At 43.4% G+C, this 21,901-nt stretch overlaps 1 protein-coding gene across 1 annotated transcript; it reads left to right on the top strand.

Annotated features, from left to right (window-relative positions):
* Positions 1–1,647: 1,647 nt before the first annotated feature.
* top1a (DNA topoisomerase Ia) lies at positions 1,648–20,893 on the top strand. Its single transcript, XM_048254082.1, has 21 exons — positions 1,648–1,810; positions 2,291–2,315; positions 6,393–6,489; positions 8,298–8,424; positions 10,495–10,538; positions 10,967–11,050; positions 11,509–11,593; positions 11,737–11,831; positions 12,186–12,301; positions 13,001–13,122; positions 13,254–13,376; positions 13,639–13,826; positions 14,512–14,656; positions 15,040–15,183; positions 16,504–16,689; positions 17,823–17,891; positions 18,052–18,166; positions 18,847–18,974; positions 19,145–19,239; positions 19,671–19,820; positions 20,575–20,893. Exons 1-21 carry the CDS (start codon positions 1,778–1,780, stop codon positions 20,675–20,677), a joined length of 2,274 nt encoding a protein of 757 aa, XP_048110039.1. The 5' UTR covers positions 1,648–1,777; the 3' UTR covers positions 20,678–20,893.
* Positions 20,894–21,901: the final 1,008 nt, after the last annotated feature.

The following is a 21,901-nucleotide window of genomic DNA, read 5'->3' on the forward strand; positions in this document are numbered from 1 at the left end:
CCCTTGAGCCGTGGATCTGCCCAAGGTTTCTTCCTTGGTAAGGGAGTTTTTCCTTGCCCCTGTTGCTCTTGGGTGCTCCTTGTTGGTGCCCCCCACCCAATCCCAATCCTCCCCCACCTTTTTTATGCAGCCCTTGCCACTTAATCTACTAAACCCCTCTTCTACTGACACCAGACATAATTTCACTGCATTTCTTACTTCCAGTAACTATATGCATGTGACAATAAACTTCCTTGTATCCTTGTATCCTTGTATAAAGCTAGTTCCCTTGGGACGTAAAGGGCTGATTGTTACACACTTTTAAAATAGCATATAAACAACTCGCCACAGATTTCTGACCAGGTTTCTCTTGGTCAGTGGCGTAATGATTATTAGTGTAAGATAGCGATTTCTGGATCATCGTCAGACCACACCTTCTGCCACCCCCCGCCACTGACTAGGTGTAAGATAAGAATAAGCTTTGTGTTGTGCTTTGCGCCACGTTGCGCCGGATGCACGATAGAGCCCTATGTCTTTAAGTGAAGTGGTTGATTGGTCTGAGAAGGCCCGAGGTCAAAGAAAATTCTGAAGGAAGTTAAGAGGTTCCTTTTTCCTACAATAAATGTGATTTACATCAGATAAAGAAAGATTACAATGGTATTGTTTTTATAACCATAGTTGTAAACAACAGACACAATCTATGGGCCTTCACAAACACAGTGTCGGGAAAATACATCCATTACAACTCATAATTTAGGCCTATTACATTTTGGCTTCTCATTTACAAGAACGCCATAAGACAACAGACACTGCTCATTAACCCACATCAACCCTTATATTATCCCTTATATATCTTTAGGTCATATGGGTCACAGCATGACATGTGCAAAAAAGTAGGCCTAGGCCGGCTTTTCTGCTGTGGACAACAGAATTTTAAAAAGAATGCAGAGTCTAAAAAGATGTAGCCTAGGTGAACTGTTTAAAGAGACAAAGTAGGCCTAATATGTCTTATGAAATTCTAAAATAAATACAGACTGTTTCTGGATTAATTAGTTTACTCTAATTCAATGCTGAAGTAGGCCTGTCGTGAAACTAGTAAAATAGATATATCAAAAATATGTTATCTTCACAGTTTTGTATGGCTACTTCATTAAGCCTAGCCTACTAGACTAGATCAGTGGTTCTCAACCTTTTTTCCCCTGTGACCCAAATTTGAATACCAACTCAGTCTCGACCCAATAGCAAATTTACAGCACTCGTTCATCAAGCCAATTTATTTTAGAAAATAAAATATATTGTATAATGAATATACACATGTAATAGCCTAGATGATTAATCTCAATGATATTGTAGCCTATAAATTGCTTTTGAAAGACAATCAAAATAAGTTTTGTAGGCTGGTGGTTGGCTGAGCATAATGGTTATAATGAATCTTCACTTAAGCGTAGAACTAGCCTACATTAAAATATCAACATTGGTTATTTCAGCGCATGCACTCATAATAAATTAGAACCATACATCTCTGGCGCCGTCATCCATTGTTGCCACATGGCTAGTGAAGTACTATGCTCGAAACGTGGGCAGGACAATCAAGTGTGGGCATGCTGCGATGGGAGGAGTTTCGCGTCCTGTTCGTTTTTTCACCCTTTTTAAAAGCCAACGAGCATGCGCACTGTTTAATTTTTCGGACTTGGTTTGTTACACAACTGCATCTTTCTTCATTCTGGCTACAACTCTTCGCCGGCGTTTTACTCTAACACAATTTTAACTTTGTTTTTAAAAAGTAGGATCGTTGGAAATGAGTGGGGACAATGCCCACAACGATTCCCAGGTAACATTTATCATAATTTGTCATGTCATTGTGCTATTGTGAATGTAGTAATTGTGGCTAGCTCTGTTTTAATTGCCTCCGCAAGCTATAGCTTGCAAGCTGGCAAAGCGAGCGAGCGAGCTAGCGTTTGTCCAATAAGTCAGTTAGCTACATATCTATTTAGCTTGGCTTTCTTTTTATTCATTTACTTGACAACTAATCGTTGGTAGTAAATCGACTTTAAAGTATTCATTGGTCACTGAACTTGCTATTTATTCAGTGAGAAATATCTTGTTTTAGAAGTGTTGTACAGACAACTTTTTGAGGAGTTGTAGCTAAGTAGCTTTAGCCATTTGAAAGCCATTTTATCAGCCATTTGCACCCCTGTAAGGTGGATGGCTAGCTATCCAACATTAGCTGGTATGCTAGCATGATAGCAAGTTCAAAGTTAGCAACCCACTGACATGACCCAACTAAAACCACCAAATATCTCTGTTTCAGATCGATTCTGGATCTAGGTATAATGGTAAGTATGAATCTAACAACAATCATGTCTTCACTAATAACTGTTTATAAGGTGACATGTTGAGTATCCGTTCTTTAGCTAACAGTCAGCTAACCTAGCCATCTAGCTTGAGTTGTAAGGACAGAAATGGCGTCTCAGAGACTAAGTCCCCTCTCGCTCACTGACAAGCGCCTATTGTTCAAATTGAAGCCTTTAAAAGCTAATTTAAACCGCATTTCACTTCAAAGTTTATACAAAATCACACAGAACCAGAGATTATTTTTACGAAAAGTGCTTTAGATTAGACCAATGGTCGCTATCAGTGGTCTTATTCTGCTATTGAAAGTAGAGGTTTGGGGGTTGAGGACTTAGTCTCTGCGCCATTTTCTTTTTCCCTGACTAGCGGTCTGAACGTAGAGCACATTAAGTGCAGATCGACGTGATATGGAGGCGAAGCATGGACTAGCGTGTGGCACCATCTCAAATGGTATATCTTCGGCCCTGGGACTAAGACCTCACATTACTCTTATGTTATTTATTAGATCCCATACATTAAAATGAGTATCCTAGTTCTGGACGACTTTTGAAAGCTGATAGATATTCTTATGTGGATGCACACTGCCATTAGAAAAATGATAAGTGAGAATTCTTAATTGGCTTATCAAGAAGATGTAAATGGCATACTTAAAATGCTTTGTCCATTCTTCTTTTGAGAATGGAATACCATTATTTTTTAACAAAGTGCATCTCAACGGGCTACCCCTCATGCTGCCAGGCCCTATTAAAGGTCAGCACAATGATGGATAGATAGATAGATACTTTATTGATCCCCAAGGGTAAATTCAAGGTGATGTAGCCTTACTACTTTTAAGTGAATTGACATGCCACTGCAAGAATTCCAAGAAAATGTTTTCTTTGTTTTTTTCTGTTTTTGGGGCTCTATACTTGGTTATACAGTTGTTGTTGTTGTTGCTTTTTGTTTTTTTACAGTAAATATGTCCCTTCAATATTGCAGCTCGTGCAGTTAAAAAACATTGTACTCTTCTCAACATCAAGTTGTTAGCTGAGTCACAAAAGCACATGCAGTGGGATAGAGACTGAGAGGATGAACTGAGTCATGAACTTCTACTGGAGGATTTGAAGTATCTCTGATTTGCATGGTTGAGAGACCTGCAGGCTTTGCTTGTCAGTTGTAGTGCTGTATCCTTTCAGCAGATGTGATGTTGAAAGCTTTTTTCTTTTGCATTTTAATCCCACAATTTTTGAAAATATCTCAGCAAATTGTGTCACTCTGTGATGCTAGTCCTCATTTTAGTTAGCTAAATGTTAAATGATCTTATTTTACTCTTGGGCTAATGTGTTGGGCTGTTTGCTTTCAAATGTTTTGATATAGACTCTCATATTCAGTATGAAGATACTCTAAAGTGAATGTCTGGGCATTGTTTTAAACTACTCCCCTAATGGGCCAATGAGGCACTTCCTGAGTTGCCCACTTCCCTCACTATGACTTGGCACAAATAAACGTCTCCCCTCTCCAAGCACTCCATGCGAGCCACCCAGCTTGTGTGATGCTATGTGCAGGCCATGCTGTGCTAAATGGCTGGTCTATCAGCAGGTGTGTCGTACTTATCGGCCTGGCAGGCTTGCCGGTACATTCCACATACCTGCCTCTTTTTGACCTGGCTTGGGCCTTTCTTTCTAATGGCCGGAGTGGAGAAGGAGTGCAGGGGCACCTGATGCTTTTTCAGTGTGCAGTGCAACAGAATCTCCTAAATGTCCCCTTGTTAGGAGTGACTAAGTGTGCTGTGCATATAGCCACTAGAGGGTGCTGTCCACAAACGCAAGTTACATATTATTCGAATGTTCTCTCCTCAGTCAACTTGAAGAGTGACAATTTTATCTTGCTCAGGAGAATTGAGAGTGGCTGGTCACCTTGCAATTTGTAGATAGAAAGTGAACAGCGAATAAGTAGCCGTTCTAGGTGATTGACAGGATGGAGGCATGTTGCGTTTTTACAGATCTTCTCATTCTGTGGTCTAGGGTGTTATGTTGGCAGGTATTTAACTCCTGCAGGTTCACTAATGGTTCAGACTTGCTAGTTCAAACAGCTGAGCTTATGCCCATCGAACATTTGAAACTCATTCAGAACAATAGTTACCTCCCATATAATCTCAGATGAGATGCTATCAGCTTTTTCATTTGTCTTGTGACTAGGTCGTCAGTACTGAGAAGCCACAGTTGAACTGTTTTTGCTTCTGTTTGCTCCTGGCAAAGTTTCCTTTTTTTTTTTTTCTCCCAGGGATCTGTGGGGCACTCCTCTGCCTTTTTCCTCCTCCCTCATGTCGGCCCCTTCACCCTGTGAACAGCCCCTGCAGGCCTATTCAGTTTCAGCGGCACCCTGGCCACTCCGTAACCCAATCTAGTGTGTTCAAACGTCCGTCTTAAAGCACAGTGCTCCTCAGGAGAAACACAAGCTTGAACTTAAAGGACTCTGCTCTAAGAACAACCAACGGCTTAGTTTTGGATGATAAAAAATTAATAAACATTTCTGTTGGGGACCAAAACTGTGTTAGTCTAAGTAGTTTTGTGTAAAACCATAAAAACAAAATGGCATGTAGTGATTATTTTGGGTGCAAGATCGCCACATCAAAAGTAATGTGGTACTGTAAAGATGACATGGAATGGTTGAACGCTGTATTTTACACTGTTCTCTAATTTTAATGCCATGTCTGTCTTGTATTTTTTTTTTTTGTATTTTTTTTTTACACATTTTACAAGCCCATTTCCAACCCTATAATCAAGCTAGGTAATAAAATAGCCCATTTTAACAGATATCAAGCCTCCCCTCATACTTATGAGGCACCCGCATGAATAATTAAATGCGCTTTGCCACAATCTAGAAACTCCTACCTACATTGCCAACTTGACGTGTAGAGGATATTTATTTTTTTGTTAGGGTACATTAACACTATTCCATTACTCTACAGAAGCTAATAATGTTCACCAGCGACTGATGGTCTAAGCTATTTTTGGATGACTAGTGTAAACTTATGATGGCAACCAAAACGATGTTATTTGGAGTAGTTTTGAGTGACTGGACTAGGCATAGCAGATAATATTGAGTGAGTCAATGACACCATCATAAATAATTCAAATGTTTTTTTTTTATTGTTTGCCATAAGGAAGAACCAGCCATATCAAATATAAGATTAAAAACCCAACAACATACAGTATAAAGATGTCCTGATAAAGATGGACTGCGTGTCTTGCTCAGAGGTCTGAGAGCGACTTTGGCACCCAGGTGTGAGAGATGTACAGCACTCTGTTACTTCCTACAGCCACAGGGCAGACTTTTTTTGTTTGTTTGGTTTTTTGCTTTGGCCTCTGTAGTAACCCCCTAGACTTTCTTCTGTGTGCTACTGTAGATACACCCGTAGACTATCTACATGCATACTTTGGGCTTGGGGCCTTCACCACTGCTTTGTCTTGCATGAGGGCGCTAGAGGTCTGTTAGTTGAAAGTAGGCCAGTCAGACGAAAACAATAGCAGGCACACATGGTTGCCGAGCTTTACAGGGAAGTCATGAGCTCACCACTCAGCTCATCTTCTCTGGTCCTGCTTAAAGCCAGTCCTCATTGAGTTTCACATTTTTCCACCATACATTTTTCAGTGGAAGTAGAGGGTTTTGTGTGACAATTTAGTGCAGTGTTCAATCCACATTTAACACTTAAAGAATGAGAAGTCGCTCTGGCTGCAGGTAAAGGAGGGTTGCATTCAGCAGAAATATGAACTCCAGCTTCAAATAAGTGAATGGAACTGGTTCAAAAGACATCAGTGATGTTCCTCAGTAGAACCCAGGGTCATAATGGAGAAGAGAATTGTTTCATGCCACCATTGTCAACAGTGTAGTCTTAAACTTGGCTGCAGTGAAGAGTGGTTTTCTTCACAAGATTGGGTGCGCAGCTTGTTGCTTGTGCTTCAAAAGTTTTTCCTGGTGTCTGTTGAATGGTGGGTGTTGGCAGACTGATTTGGGTGTTTGGGGTGGAGTTGGGACTTGCTCGGTGTAATGTGATGTGTTATCATATCTCTATTTGACAGATTCTCACAAACACAAAGATAAGTATAAGGACAAAGAACACAAACACAAGGACCATAAGAAGGACAAGGAGCGTGAGAAATCAAAGCACAGCAACAGGTATGGCTGCCTGCCCTTTTCCTGTTAGTGGCTTCCTCTTCCTCCCCCCTTTCTGTGTGCCTGCTTTTCTTCCCCCTCTCTCTTCCCCTCTTTTCTCCTGTCTTTCTCTCTGACATATTCTTGTGTCTCCTCTTCTCTCTGTCAGTCTAAACCTTATCGTACTTACAGCAAGCCTCTCATTCTTTTTTGTTCCCTCCAGGTGGGAATTTGTGAGACAAAAATGTGGACCTGTGAATAGGCTTAGACACAGAAGCAGCTTTTAGATGGTCTTGTCTTCCATTCGATTTTTTTTAAAAACAGTAAAGGTGTCAATTGGCAGGATGACGCTTGAAATGACCCCAGCTCCACTTGTCTTATGTTCACCTTTTATTGCTGTGTGCGGGAAGGCATAGTTTAAATATCGGTCCAGGAAGGTGAGGACTGAAACGTTGCTCGGTCCTTATCAGAATGAGGCTGAAACTCTGCCACAGCTATGTCATATCTCCTAGCCTAATGAGCAAGCCATGGACTGGACAATAAAGGTGTGTGTGCAGTGCTCCACTGCAGGAGGCCAAAGCGCATCGTGTGCGCTCACACATTTCTCGGCAGAGGGTGAGCAGTGAGTGTTTCTCTCTGCTCATCGTCTTTCAGCTGGACTCCCTGTTGGGATCGCATTACCAAACTCCTAACCAGCCATTTAGTGTTCTTAATCAGACTGCAAACAGGCCAGTCAGCAGCTCCTAATGAAGGTTTGCATTTTTGTTTCTGCTGACATCTGCTTAGTAGGTGTGCACCTGGTTTTTAATGCCATTCCAGGCTTATGATTACGTTACTGAAAACATGTACCATTGCCACTGCCTTCACACGACCCCATTTGCTCAGATTGGTGCTTAAAGGAGACATGGCTGCCCAGTGCTGTGCCAGAAAGATTGTATAATGGTTTAACTGACCCCATGCTTGCTAGTGATATTATCATGTAACTGTGATTTTTGGCTTTGTGCTTTTGCATAATGCATCAGCCAACCCTTTGTGGTGTAAGAGATTGGTATAAGAAGACTGACCCTGTTGAATTAAACAGCGCCTGTTATGTTGATTCAAGCCCCCCCACCCCCCTCTAATCTGTACATCAGTGCTTGGCAGGCTGTAGTTAAAATATTTAGATGTCATGAAAGCCCAAGTTTATGGTTTTTGGATTGGCCCATATGCAGCAGTCCGGTGAGTCAGCAGTATAGAGTGACGTCAACCACACAGGCCTCAGGCTCGTGCCGCCTCCGCCTGCCTGACCCCAGCTCATATGTGCTCTTCACGAGTCCCGTTCCTCTTTTATGTCTTTGCTTGCCGTCCTTCACCGTTCCCCATCAAAGAACTTTGTCTTTCTCTTGCATGTTCTGTGCCTGTCTGTCTGTCTCTGCTCTCGGTCTATACACTTCACACACCTTCCCTTTTGTAACCGCTTTCCTGTTTTCCTTCTTGTGAACTCTCCCCCGATGAGATCGGGGCGCAGGTGTGGCTGTGGTTGATACGAATGTAAACAGGCCACCCGCACTTAACCACTGCACAGATGTGCAAGTTCTCACATCTCAGTGGTTAAGCCCCCTCCCTAGATAAGATGGATGTGTCTGTGTGTGTATGCATGCATGCATGCATGCATGCGTTGATTTTATGGCAATGTTTTAGCTCCTCAAACATGGTGTCTCTAGCGTTTTGACGTTTCCATGTTGTTGCCGGGTAGAACAACCATGTCTCTTGTCAATCCTGCTGTAATGCTCGCTCTTTTTTTAATTTTTTTTTCCTTCCCTTCCCCTCCAAACTCCTTGGGGACTGTGCAGCGAGCATAAGGACTTCTCAGACAAGAAACACAGAGACAAAGACAAGCTGAAGCACAAAGATGGCTCCTCCGACAAACCGCGAGACAAAGACAAATACAAGGACAAAGAAAAGAGGAAGGAGGAGAAGGTGAGCCCTCACATTTTCATTTGTGTGTGTGCGCCCCCGCATTTGTTTATTTGTGTGTGCGCGCCCGTGTTTGTTTATTTTTTTCATCTTTTTATTTTGAATCTCTGACCTTCCGGATCTCACCTTCGTAGTTTAAAAAGGAGCCCTTTCAGTTAGTCAGCAAGTAAATATGTCAGAATTGATTCCATTTCAATGACTAAAAGTAAGTGGGTCAACCCCTTCCCCCCTCTTAAAAACAATTAAGTGAAATTGTTTATTTCCTGAATAGATTTTAAACTACGTCCCCTCTAAATCTTCTTTCCTGCAAGATCACATGCATAACAGAAAATCTGTTTAGACTGTCAAGTGCTTCAGGTAGTGGACTAGTGGACTCACTTATTTCATTATCTAGTCATACTGGAGAAAAAAGTAAATAAAGCTTAATGCCAGACTTGAGTGTTGGGGATATCACCATTATTTGAAATGATAACAACTACAGGGTTGTTAAAATGTGTACAACTCCCAATATAAATTGATGCATTCCAGAAATGACGACGAACAGGCCAAAATGGAACACAGTTCAGAGCTGAAATGGTCATAGGGACTAACGTTGTCCCAAATTGCATGCTTCTGTACTTGGAATACTCAATGCGAGTGCATGAGTGCCTTTACACTGATAATTCTGACACTGCAAGTGCCCGGATGGTGCACGCATAACGGTCAAAAAATTGTGTGTGTGTGGAGCAAGACTTTTTGCTCTCAACGGGTTGGCTACATAGCGGAAAGGGGAGGGAGGAAGCTGGAGCAGGACAGTGGAAAACAAACTTTACAGATGTACAGGGTCTTTGTAACAAACTGTTTATGTTTTGACAAAGTATGACCGTGTCACTGTTAAGTAAAGGACTCCATTAACATTATATTTAAATGTTGCGATGGTCATGACCGTGAAGTGTACAGACTTGGTGTTCGATGTGAGACTACACTTGAAATTCATGCACTATGGGAGTAAGCACACAGCACACTGCATTAATGTGTAATGACAAAAGTATGCCAATTGATGGAATGTAAGTATGACCATCACCAGCACGAAGTGGTCTAGATTGCATTGGTTTAGATGGTGGGATGGCCATGTACCTTAGTAGGGCAGATGAATCCGAAGCAACCTTGGATGTACGTGTGCGTATGTGATTGTGTAAATGAAAAGTGGAAGTATGTAGGGAAGGGCAATTTGTCAACTTCTTTGTTTTGGGGTGCCCTCAGCAACATGTAATTGTGCAATCTAAGTGAGGGCGGGCGGAATTGGGCTGCGTGGTTCAAATTACAAGTGTACTGTGGGGTTGATATAAAAACCCTCTCGGAGCTACTGTGTGGTTTTCCATTTTATTTATTTATTTATTTATTTATTTATTTATTTATTTTTGATCCCGTGAGGGGAAATTTGGTCTCTGCATTTAACCCAATCGGTGAATTAGTGAAACACAAACGGCACACAGTGAGGTGAAGCGCACACACTAATCCCAGTGCAGTGAGCTGCCTACTTCAACGGCGGCGCTCGGGGAGCAGTGAGGGGTTAGGTGCCTTGCTCAAGGGCACTTCAGCCGCGGCCCACTGGTCGGGGCTCGAACCGCCAACCCTCCAGTTATAAGTCCAGAGTGCTAACCAGTGGGCCACGGCTGCCCTTGAAACATATGTGATTACCACAGCTGGTCAGGGAAAGTGTTTTGTTTAGGAAAGTTAGTCAGCTAGGGGTGGACAATATGAAGTCATTTAGCATGCGTCAAGCTAACCCCATGTAGGCTTCTCCGTGAAACACACTTGCTGTGTTTTCAATGGGTTGATCCTGCTGGCTACCCTGGAATCCTAGATTATTAGCTATTGTGAGTAGCCTGAACTAATTTTGAGTTATTATGTGATTGAAGAAATTGGCAGATGTAATTGCACAAACATACACCCTTACCTCCCCTCTCCTTTATTTGGGTCCAACTTCAACATGATGTGTCTAGTGTGAACAGGTCACTATGGCAACACTATGGTCTGGATGACCGATTGTTTGGCTTTGTTTTAATTGAACCTCTCCTTTGTTTTTTGTAGAAGTCCTTGGAAGGCAAAATCAAGAAGGAAAATGGCTTTGCCAGGTGAGTGTGTAGTTTACACCTTTTGATAAGTGAAATCGGACATGTCTCTCTGGTATAATTTAGTTATGTGTAATAGGAAATTAGAAGAGATGTAGATGGATAATACCTAACAGGGATGTCGGTAAGATGGGCAGGTCCATGAAGACCCTTGAAGACTTACAAAATTGATTTTAGAAGATGTTGGCAAGAGGTTATATTTGAAGTAGTCCCACTATACATTGGACATCATAACACTGTAGAAAACTTGAGTGCCAGAGGATCCAACAAGCAGAAAGGAACAGTTTTTGTTGAAGGCCGATGTCCAATACAGTGCTTGGCTTGCAGTGATGTTATCAAGTGTCACTCTGGATGTGGCTGAGTGACCACTTAAGCTATAACCTGTAGTTGACTGACATCAACTCCTTTTTTCCACAACCCCCCACCCCCAGTCCTCCACGTATAAAATCCGAACCAGACGGTGAGGACTTCTACCACTCTCCCAAGTCCCTGAAGCGTGAACGTGACGAAGATGAGTGAGTACACGGACACACACTCACACTAGTTCATTCATGTGACCTTTCACTTTCCTTCTGCTCTGTAGATTGATATATTCTATGCAAATAATGCATCACAGTGATGTGCTCATTTCAATACTTGGCCACATTATGCAAAGTGAAGATGCAAGATGACTGCACAGGAACTTCTTTGAAGTTGAGGCTTTGCTTTGTGTAACCTGTAAATGCTACTGCCATCAATGTGCATGCAGTCTGTTTATTTTGGCAAGGCATTTCATAACTAGTGATCAAGGCCTTTAGACAACTGTAAGGTGTTTAGACAAATCTAAACGTTTTCAATGAAAAGATGCCAATGTTTAAGGCGTGAGTGGCTATGTAGACTTGGACGATATTGATTTATTTTTTGCCTAGCACGAGGGGGGGTGTATTGATGAAACCCCTTTCTGCTCTTTTCCCCTCTGTATTCCTCATCCTAGCTCTGAATACAAGCCCAAAAAAATCAAAGTAGAGAATGATCGCGAGGACAAAAAGGCAAAGAAGAGGAAACAAGGGGACGACGAGGCAAGTGGCGCCGTTTGTCCATCTGTCTCCCACGGGTTTTGTGTCGTTGGCACTTCACTAGCTAGTAATTCATTCTGGGGGTGCAGAGCCAGGCAACTTAGTTCTTTGTGTGTGTGTGTGTGTACGCTCCTCCCTCTTTGTAGGACATCAAGCCCAAAAAGAAGACCAAAGACAAGAAGGGAGTTGTTGCCGATGGGAAGAAGAAAGGGAAGAAAGAACCGGAGGAGAAGTGGAAATGGTACTTTTTTTTTTTTTTTTTTTTTTTTCTTCCCTTTAGTGTTTCTTCTGTCTTCTCGTCCCTCTGAAGACGCCTTGTGTCGCCTTGCAAAAGAGGGAGTGTATACGGCTCCTATCCTCTGCACTCCTGGCAAATGGGGACGGGGTTGTGTAATGACTACAGCCCTCTGGCAAATCCTAAAATATGGATGATGTTTTCAGTTCTGGGTCGCAACGTCTGGCTCATTCACTCGCATACCAAGTCTGGCTCTCATTTTTCCTTCTTCTGTTTCCTCTCTTTTATTTTATTTTAACCCCCCCCTTCCCTCTCCTCCCTTCACTGTGTTTAATTCATTCTTTTGATTTGAATCTTTAGGTGGGAGGAGGAGAGGTACACAGATGGCTCCAAGTGGAAGTTTCTGGAACACAAAGGGCCGGTGTTTGCGCCTCCTTACGAGCCTCTCCCCAGCAACGTCAAGTTCTATTATGATGGTAAGTGGCAGCTGTACCGCGCCAGCGTGCAGTTCTGAGGCTCAGGGCAGGTGGAACTCACCCACTGTGCAACGCCTCAGCGTTCTTCGAGGGGTCCAGTTTGTCCCGTTTCGGGCCAGTATTCAATACTGTGGATTAGTAAAGTTGAAGGGGAGAGAAGGAAGGTTTTGTTGCATTTGAAATCGTGCATTGCCATGTGGGAACCTTCTGTTTTTTAAACGATCTGAAGTCTTTAATTATTCACTGTTAAAGCCTAAAATTTAAGCTGAGTTGGACATGAGCCTTAATGTTAGTCCCTTTCCGTGCTTATATTTATGTGTTTAAGCTTTGCTTAAGACTAATGAACTGATAACTTTGCTTTTCTCTGTGTGGACATCCTCCGTGTACCCACATTCAGACCAGGGGCATTCTATGATTTACCCCTATTCCTCTAGCATGATTAATTGAAATCCTATTCAGAGTAGGATTTTTTTTTTTCCCCAGGCTTGTCCGCTAGTTTAGTCAAATCCTTCAAGCAAGGGATTCATGTGTCTGTCCATCTAAGCTTTTTTCCCTGATGATGTTGGAAAGATTGAACCGTTCTGCACCTGTGCTAGACTCCTGTGTAGACCCCTGTGTTCAGATGTGCCACAGAGACATCAATAGAGGCTTGGCTATGGATGACTTTTTATTTTTTGTGCCCCCCTTTTTTTCTCTTAGGCAAAACTATGAAGCTCAGTCCTGGCGCCGAGGAAGTGGCCACCTTCTTTGCTAAAATGCTGGAACACGATTACACCACCAAGGACATCTTCCGGAAAAACTTTTTCAAAGACTGGAGAAAGGTGCCTCAAAAATACCAGTCAATCCCAAAAACAAACAAAACAAAAATCCCAAAGCAATTGTCAGAAAACAGCTCTGCCTATGTAATCATAGTGCCTTGCTATATTGTTGGTCTTGGATTCACCTCTCACAGGAAATGACATCAGAGGAGAAGGCCAAGATCTCAGATCTGAACAAGTGCAACTTCACAGAATTGAATGAGTACTTCAAGGCTCAGTCGGAAGCCAGAAAGCAAATGACTAAAGAGGAGAAACAGGTCAGTCTTGTTTTTTTCGGTCCGCTCTTTCCTGGCCTAAATTAGATTTTTTTTTTTTTTTTTTTGGTTAGATAAAGGGAAAAGTTAAAAGGTCAAGTGTGCATGTGCATGCTTTCGGTCTTTCAGTCCCTTTGACATTCTCTCTCTTCCTGTATTTTTGGGTTGTGTGCCTGCTGAACCAGTACCATACACAGGCCTCTAAAATTGCTCCCCCATTTGCCAACACATTTAGTACTCACGTTCAGGTCCTCCTTCTCTGTAGAAAATCAAAGAGGAGAACGAGCGCCTCCTGCAGGAGTACGGCTTCTGCATCATGGACAACCACCGGGAGCGCATCGCCAACTTCCGCATCGAGCCACCGGGACTCTTCCGCGGTCGTGGCGACCACCCCAAGATGGGCATGCTGAAGCGCCGTATCCGGCCTGAGGATATCATAATCAACTGCAGCAAGTAAGACAAGGGTCCTGTGCCATGCTAAGAGTGCCGAGACATAATTGGGGAGAAAAGGAAAAGCACAAACTGACCGTGGGGTGAACATTGTGCGCTCGCTCAAGGTCTCTGTTGGTGATGTGAATTTCAATGAAATTTGGCTGAGTCATGAGGCACTCCGTAAAAGAATAATTTGAATCAGAGCTTGGGATATGGCAGCCTCAGCCCCAAACCTAGTAGAATTGTTGGATGTCATCTTTTAACGCCTGGAATGTTTCTCTGGTTGTACGTGTATAGGGTGGAATGAACCAAATTGGTCTGTGAATGGAAATGAAAGTTATTTGGAGCAAAATGCACTACAAATGTTTTAAAGGAGAAATTCTGCCATTTTGCACATGGATCTGTTTCATGAGGCATAGTCATAATCATGCCTGGCTGGCAGCTCTAGCTGTTGGCTGCATCAAGTCGAAGGTAGCAAATGAAGGTAGCCCATCTTTTTATTTTTTTTCCATACCGACGGTGACCTCGAAACAGATCTATGTATAAAAAAAAAAAATGACTGGAATTTAATTTTTAGGTTCCCTGTGAAGGCATGTGCTAGTGGTTTTCCTACTAGGATAACATTGAGGCCTGATGCTCAACAGCAGTGCAAAGAACATGCCATCAGGTGAAAATAAACTATTATTTTCGCCCCTTCTATCTTCAGAGATTCCAAGCACCCCAAGCCGCCCCCTGGCACCAAGTGGAAGGAGCTTCGCCACGACAACAAAGTGACCTGGCTCGTGTCGTGGACTGAGAACATCCAGGGGTCCATCAAGTACATCATGCTCAATCCCAGCTCGAGAATCAAGGTACCAGACACAACCATCATCCGTTATAATTTGGGTCCAGGGTTTAGATACGAGTTTCTAATTGTGTGTTTATGTGATTTATTCTTGAGACGTTAAGGGTGATCAATTGGAGACCATTAGGAGTTGTTTGTTCACATTTTAGAACTCTGCATCCTTACCCATTGCTCGCTTTTGCTTCTGTTTGTATGTCTGCGTCTTGCGGCTTTGTTTGCTCTGTAGAGATTTGGTTTGTTCCTTCCTCTTTCTCCTACCGCTTTGCTTTAAAAATAGTCTCTAATGCTTTCCCTTTAGTTCAGCTAACTACCCAGCATGCACTCTGTGTAGTGTAGCGTAGCCTGAGCGTGAGTGCACTGATTGGTGTATGTGTGATTTGGTCTGTTCAGGGCGAGAAAGATTGGCAGAAGTACGAGACGGCCCGGCGGTTAAAAAAGTGTGTGGACCGGCTCCGGGCCCAGTACCGGGAGGACTGGAAGTCCAAAGAGATGAGGATTCGGCAGCGAGCTGTAGCACTCTACTTCATCGACAAGGTATCCCATGATCCTCCGCTTTCCTTTCCCTGACACCACTTGTCTCAGGCATGCAAAGCGGCCAGAGCACTAAAAAATGTCAATGGTTTTCTTTGTGTTTTGGAGTAATGATCCGTCTTCTCTGAGGGAGGTATTTGGAAGGACGACAAAGCCGCCAGATGCAGTGTTGTTCATGTTGAGGCAAACTTGTTCGCCCTGTTGCATTGCCGTACTCCCAACCCCCCACACCGCCTTCATGACTTCAGTGTGTTTGCACAGTGGAGAGATTTAATTAATTTATTTACCTTCACATCACTCTAGATGGGGAAAAAAACCCTCTCTTGAATTCAGGTCTCCGATTGCTGCGTAGACGTTTCAACACTGATGTCTTTGAAGCAGAGTTGCCAAGGGTGCATTGCTGAGGGAACACTACTTTGATCAGCTACATTCATAGGATCCTTAGTTTAAAAAGTCGCTCTGAGATGAGCATATGCATCCTGTTTTCATTTTTACTTTTGTCCAATTGAACAATGTTCATTTTTGAATAGCTTACTTGAAAAGCATGGACCTTGGACCTCTGGGGAGCCTTTCCCAAAACCATAGTTGCTAACTAAGTTAGCAACTGTGTTGGTTGCAAAACAGTTTTTTGCTATTTGCTAACAGGTTAGCAACTATGCTTTTGGGAAACACACCCCTGATCCGTGGACAGTTGGAGATGTGTGAATGTCTCTGTGCCTCCAATATTTTATTTACAAAAGACAATTGTATCCTTAATACTGTGTACGGGTGTGTTTGTCCGTGCACACAAACATGTTTATGTGACTCCTGTCTGTGTTCCTTTTTTTTTTTTTTATACATATACATCATACACTATCTGAATCTTAAACTCAAATGGTTCAGTTTCCTTTTTTCTCTGAACTATACCTCACAAATTAAACTTCACAAATGAAAATTAATTGAAATGAAAACACAAATGTGTGGTGTGTTTGTTTTTTTTTTTTTGTTTTTTTTGCTCCTCACCATTTTCCCTCATCCTTCTCCCAGACAGTCCAAAAGCGTAGCGGCTGCCCTTTATATAGTTTGGCCTTTTCAAGGTGGTCTCTTGTTAGGAGCCGGTTCTGCCTGGCCATCTAGTCTTCTCCCCGCCCCGCCGGCCCTTGCACTGTCTGTGGGCCGCCGGCCTTGCTTCAGTGTGTAGTTGCTTTGTGACCGTCTGTCTGGTCTCTTGCTGAATAGCCCTATACAGTTACAATTGAGTTTCGTTTAATTGATATGCATCAGAGGCCTGTTATCCGACTCCTTGTCCCTATTTGTGTGTGTCTGTGTGTGTGTCCATTCTAGTTGGCTCTGAGAGCTGGTAACGAGAAGGAGGAGGGAGAGACTGCTGACACTGTGGGCTGCTGCTCGCTCCGGGTGGAGCACATCAACCTCTACCCCGAGAAGGATGGCCAGGAGTTCGTGGTGGAGTTCGACTTCCTGGGAAAAGATTCCATCCGCTACTACAACAAGGTTCCTGTGGAGAAGCGGGTAAGAGCCACCCCACCCCCCACTCCCCTGAATGCAGTGAAAAGAATCACACGTATTCAGTGATGAGAATTAAGATGAGAATCAACACTTCTCAATGCTTAGGAAAGGTGCTTTAATGCTTCTTTTCCAAGGTCCTCTAATATAGGGTACACCTATTTATACTGAAAGGTCTAAGAGACAAAAGACTGTTAAGTCCCACAATTCCTTGCACCTGGTAATTAACCAGACAGCGTGAGGTCAAGGAAAAGTGGATTGTAAAAAAACAATGGGACAGAAAATCTGAATCCAACCATGGTCTTCTCACTCCTCTTCACATTCAATGAGGAGGTGCAGCAGCATCTATCTGTGTGCTGAGTATGTGTGGTTTTGGTACGGAAAGGTTTCTCTCCAATTCCACAGCTCTGCTCTGTGTCGTTAATAGTGTTGCACAAGTCTCACATGTGATGCACCAAATGGGTGTAAACTGGGAAGAAGGTAGAATGGCTGCCATCTTGTTTTTACTAATCCAGCTGCTTGCCATTCCCCCATGCTCATAGGAGTGCCTTAAAATGACCGTAACCAAGGTCTGAGCGTAGTTTGACCACATTGCTGAGGACGGGGATATTGCAATAATTGGTGAATTTCTGGTAAATAAAGGATCCCCTAGGTTGTCGCTCAAAACCAACCCGTTATAATGGATGCACTTGCTGCTGTCCTTGGCATGTCTGTTAGAGTGATGTCCTTGACTGGATTAAGCATGAAGTTCATAATCAGTGCTTGCTCATCTGGTATTATAATTTCAGATATGCCGAACAATATTTTTTAGTTATTTATTTACTTGGCTCATGCTTTTATCCAAAGCGACTTGGATATATCAATTATTTCAAGGGGTCAGTCTCCCTGGAACAACTGGGGTAAAGTGCCTTGCTCAAGGGCACAATGGTGACGGCCAGGAATCAAACCCTTTTTCTGGCTACTGTATGCTAGCCCGTCTCCTTACCCACTACACCATCACTGCCCTATGGTTTTTCTTTCCCCTCCAACGGCAATAACTGGCATGTGAGGCTGCGTGAAGGCACAGAAAATGAGTGGGTGTGCTGTATGTGTTTGGCTTTGTGTTCCCATGTCTCTGACACGTCTGTGTTCTTTGCCAGGTTTTCAAGAACCTTCAGCTGTTTATGGAGAACAAGCAGCCAGAAGATGACCTGTTTGACCGCCTTAACGTAAGCAACAGATGGACATATTTATAAAATAATCGCTTTCCACAAAAACAATCGTGTGGATTTGTGTGATTTCAAGACCATTTCCAGAGAAAATATTGTGAACTGGTGCTTTGTTTCTCCTCCTTCCTCATGGTCTGTTATTCCCTGGTTCACGCTCTAGACCTCCATTTTGAACAAGCACCTCCAGGAGCTAATGGACGGCCTGACGGCAAAAGTGTTCCGTACCTACAACGCCTCCATCACCCTCCAGCAGCAGCTCAAAGAGCTGACGACTCGTAAGTGCTGCGTGACCCTACATGTGACCGTTGATCCTGCGTGCCACTTTCCCCTTGCATTACCACACCCCCCAATCTGGATCTAACCGTCTTTCCTAGAGAGTTCTAATATACTTTCCCAGAGTGCCAACTGGCTCATCCTGCAAAATGGCCGCCAAGCAGTTAATACATGCCAGTATAAATAAAGGGGGCGGGGGGGTTGAACATTTCTGTACACCATAAGACGCAGTCTTTGCTTTGCCCCAGACTCCAACCAAAGGTCCTTCCTGTTTAAACAACAAAAAAAGCTGACTTTAAACTGACCTATGGTGAAATAAATAAAAAAAACCTTGTCAGATGTGTGAATGAGTTGGTGAAGAAAGGAGTTTTCGCAGCACCACTGTGTTTGTGTGGAGCGCTTCACTCTGTGGCTGCGTGCAGTTCCGAGCCCTGCTGCCTCAGCCAGCTCCAGATGTTTGGCCTGGTGTGTCCCTTTTGTCTTCACAGCTCACTTCATACCTCCTTGCCAAAAATGAGTGAGTGGGTTGGGGTGCACGTCTGGCTTTTTGGAAGCACTTTGCCACATTGGAAGCTTCCAGAGGAAACTGCACGCTCTTGCTGCCGTAATGGCTTGGCGTACCGTAGGACGAGGTGCCAGTGTCTTGCTTGTAACTGTTACTATCCGCTCATTCTTTATTTAGCCGACGAGAACGTCCCTGCCAAGATCCTCTCCTACAATCGCGCCAACCGGGCTGTAGCCATCCTGTGCAACCACCAGAGGGCGCCTCCAAAAACCTTTGAGAAGTCCATGCAGAACCTGCAGACCAAGGTGAGAAGCCGAAGCCAGCAGAGCGTGACCCTTCGAAAAGGAGCCGCCTGTGTGCCTCGGGGCAGCCGTGCAGTCTGTGGAGGCCGTGATCTGCTTTTGTCAGGAGGGGTTTAATTATGCCGTAATCATGTTTTTGTTCTCTCTGTTGTCTCTGTGTCCACTGTAAACAGATCGATGCTAAGAAGGACCAGCTTGCCGACGCGAAGCGAGAGCTGAAGAGTGCCAAGGCGGACGCCAAAGTACGGAGGGACGAGAAGGCCAAGAAGTATGTAGCAGCCTTGATTTCTAAAGCCAAGAATTTCTTTTTTTTTTTTGATGCTTATCTTGATTTCACTCAATGCGTTTTGGGAGGCCAAATGAGGCGACAGAGCCCAACGGGGCCTGAATGTGTCGCTTTTCAGTGGAGCCACACAGCTGGCTGATTTGGATGTGAAAGGAATTTGCCAATTCTCTCGGGTGGTGGCTGAGGCCCCTTTGTGAAGACATGAAAGATTTAAAGGAGATTAAACAGAAAATTACAAAAGTGTGGTGTCTGTCTGTCTGTGTGTGTGGTCTCTCTCTCTCTCTCTCTCTCTCTCTCTCTCTCTCTCTCTCTCTCTCTCTCTCTCTCTCTCTCTCTCTCTCTCTCTCTCTCTCTCTCTCTCTCTCTCTCTCTCTCTCTCTCTCTCTCTCTCTCTCTCTCTCTCTCGTCCCCAGGGCTGTGGAGACCAAGAAGAAGGCGGTGCAGAGGATAGAGGAGCAGCTGATGAAGCTGGAGGTGCAGGCCACCGACCGCGAGGAGAACAAGCAGATCGCCCTCGGCACCTCCAAGCTCAACTATCTTGACCCACGCATCTCCATCGCCTGGTAAGCCCATAGACTTGATCTCCATCGCCCGCTTACACCACTCATGTGGAGGTTGTGTGCGCTCAGAACTCATGACAAAGCTGGGAATAATTTGGAGGGTGTTAGAATGTGAAAGCTGGCAAAAGAATAGAAATTCAGGAAATATTTCCAAACCTGAATGTCTAAATTATGAATAATACATTTATTTGCAAATAAATCCTTTGAAAATTACCATTTTGACCTGTAAGCCTGGCAAGCCGTGGGCAGCCGTGGCTCACTGGTTAGCACTCGGGACTTGTAACCGGATGGTTGCCGGTTCGAGCCCCGACCAGTGGGCCGCGGCTGAAGTGCCCTTGAGCAAGGCACCTAACCCCTCACTGCTCCCCGAGTGCCACCGTTGAAGCAGGCAGCTCCCTGCGCCGGGATTAGTGTGTGCTTCACCTCTCTGTGTGTTCACTGTGTGCTGTTTGTGTTTCACTAATTCACCGATTGGGTTAAATGCAGAGACCAAATTTCCCTCACAGGATCAAAAAAGTGTATATATACTTATACTTATACTTATACATACTTATACTTAAGATATGGTAAAGAATGAATAATAATGGTTAATAATCAGGAAGGGCATCTTGCAAAAAATATGCCCTCACTCACCTTGTTTTATTTTTCTCTCGCTCAAATGCACTTATTCACTTGCATTCTGGAGGTCATTTCTGTATATGTATATTGCACATTGATCTAATATATGGTAAATTAATGTGGTGTTTTTCATTTACAGGTGCAAGAAATGGGGCATTCCTGTTGAAAAGATCTACAACAAAACTCAACGAGAGAAGTTTGCCTGGGCTATCGACATGGCTGAGGAGGACTATGAGTTTTAAAAAGCCTGCTTTGCGGTTTAATTTTTTATGGTTTCATGTGTATTATTTCCTCCCTTTTTTTTGTTTTTAAAATGCCTTTCTAGCTGAAGTGATTTCAACAGGTGCCCATACCTGTTGCAGAAAAGAGTATTGAGTGTGATTAGATGACTTGTTGAAACGTTAAAATATGAAAAAAGAAAAGTGAATATAGAGGAAGGCCACTGTGTGTGTGGGGGAGGGGGGTCCGTCCAGGGCTCGAGGACTCTGTTTGACCAGAGTACTTAGTCTGTTGACTGGATAGGGGGCTCTGTGTAGGGTCTGTGGGACAGATCCTACCTGTACTCTCCTCTCTAGCTCCACCTGTTTCCAGGTGGTAAGGTCTAGAGTCCAGGTGTACATCCTGTCTGGCCCTCACTCCTCTTTAACCCTACCATGGGCCTGTGATGGAGTGTGTAAGCACTCAACGCCACTGGTCCTCTAGCTACTGTAGTCAATATCCAACTGCGTTGTGTATCTTTGGGGAAAGAAAAAAACAAATGTTTGTCTGTATTTTTAGCCCTCCTGTACAATTAATTAATTCTATATTTTAATAGAAAAAAAAAGATGAATCAAAAAATTTCCCTAAGTGGACCCATGGCCTTTTCTTAGGAAATGAAATGTGTACTCCACATGAGTTTTTATGATGTTTGATGACAATGGTGGCGTGGGGCATAAAAAAAAATAGGCTACCTTAACAATGTGTGTGTGTGCGTGTGTGTTTGTTTGTTTGTCTCTGTGGTGTGTGTGTGTGTGTGTCGGTTTTCTGATGGAGGAATGAAGTGAAACATGAGTTAGATGAACTGGACCGGACAGTCAGACCCAAACTAAACTTGGAGGCTTGCTAGAGCAACTGGGGAAATGCTACACTTAAGACAATATTTACATATGCAGGCAGAATGTGAAATCTTTTTTTTTTTTTTTTCCCTTTTCTTTTTTTTTTTTTTTGTTAACATTTTACAGTTTCTATCAGGGACTTGTTTTCAATGTAAATGTGAACCAATATATTTCCCTATGCATTGCCACAAAAACCTATGGTTATTTCTGCATTGCTCTTGAGTCTTCAGTGGGTTTTTAACTTAAATCCTTTTTGATGACTGTTTCCAAGAGGAATTTAAGAAAACTCCCTTATCTGTTACTTGAAATCACTTATTTTATTGTATTTGTTTTTTTGGGAGGGGGGGGGGGCGGTAGCTCAATGGAAGATTC

The sequence above is a fragment of the Alosa alosa genome, chromosome 10 (genome assembly GCF_017589495.1).
Source record: "Alosa alosa isolate M-15738 ecotype Scorff River chromosome 10, AALO_Geno_1.1, whole genome shotgun sequence".
In the NCBI taxonomy this organism is placed as follows: domain Eukaryota; kingdom Metazoa; phylum Chordata; class Actinopteri; order Clupeiformes; family Clupeidae; genus Alosa; species Alosa alosa.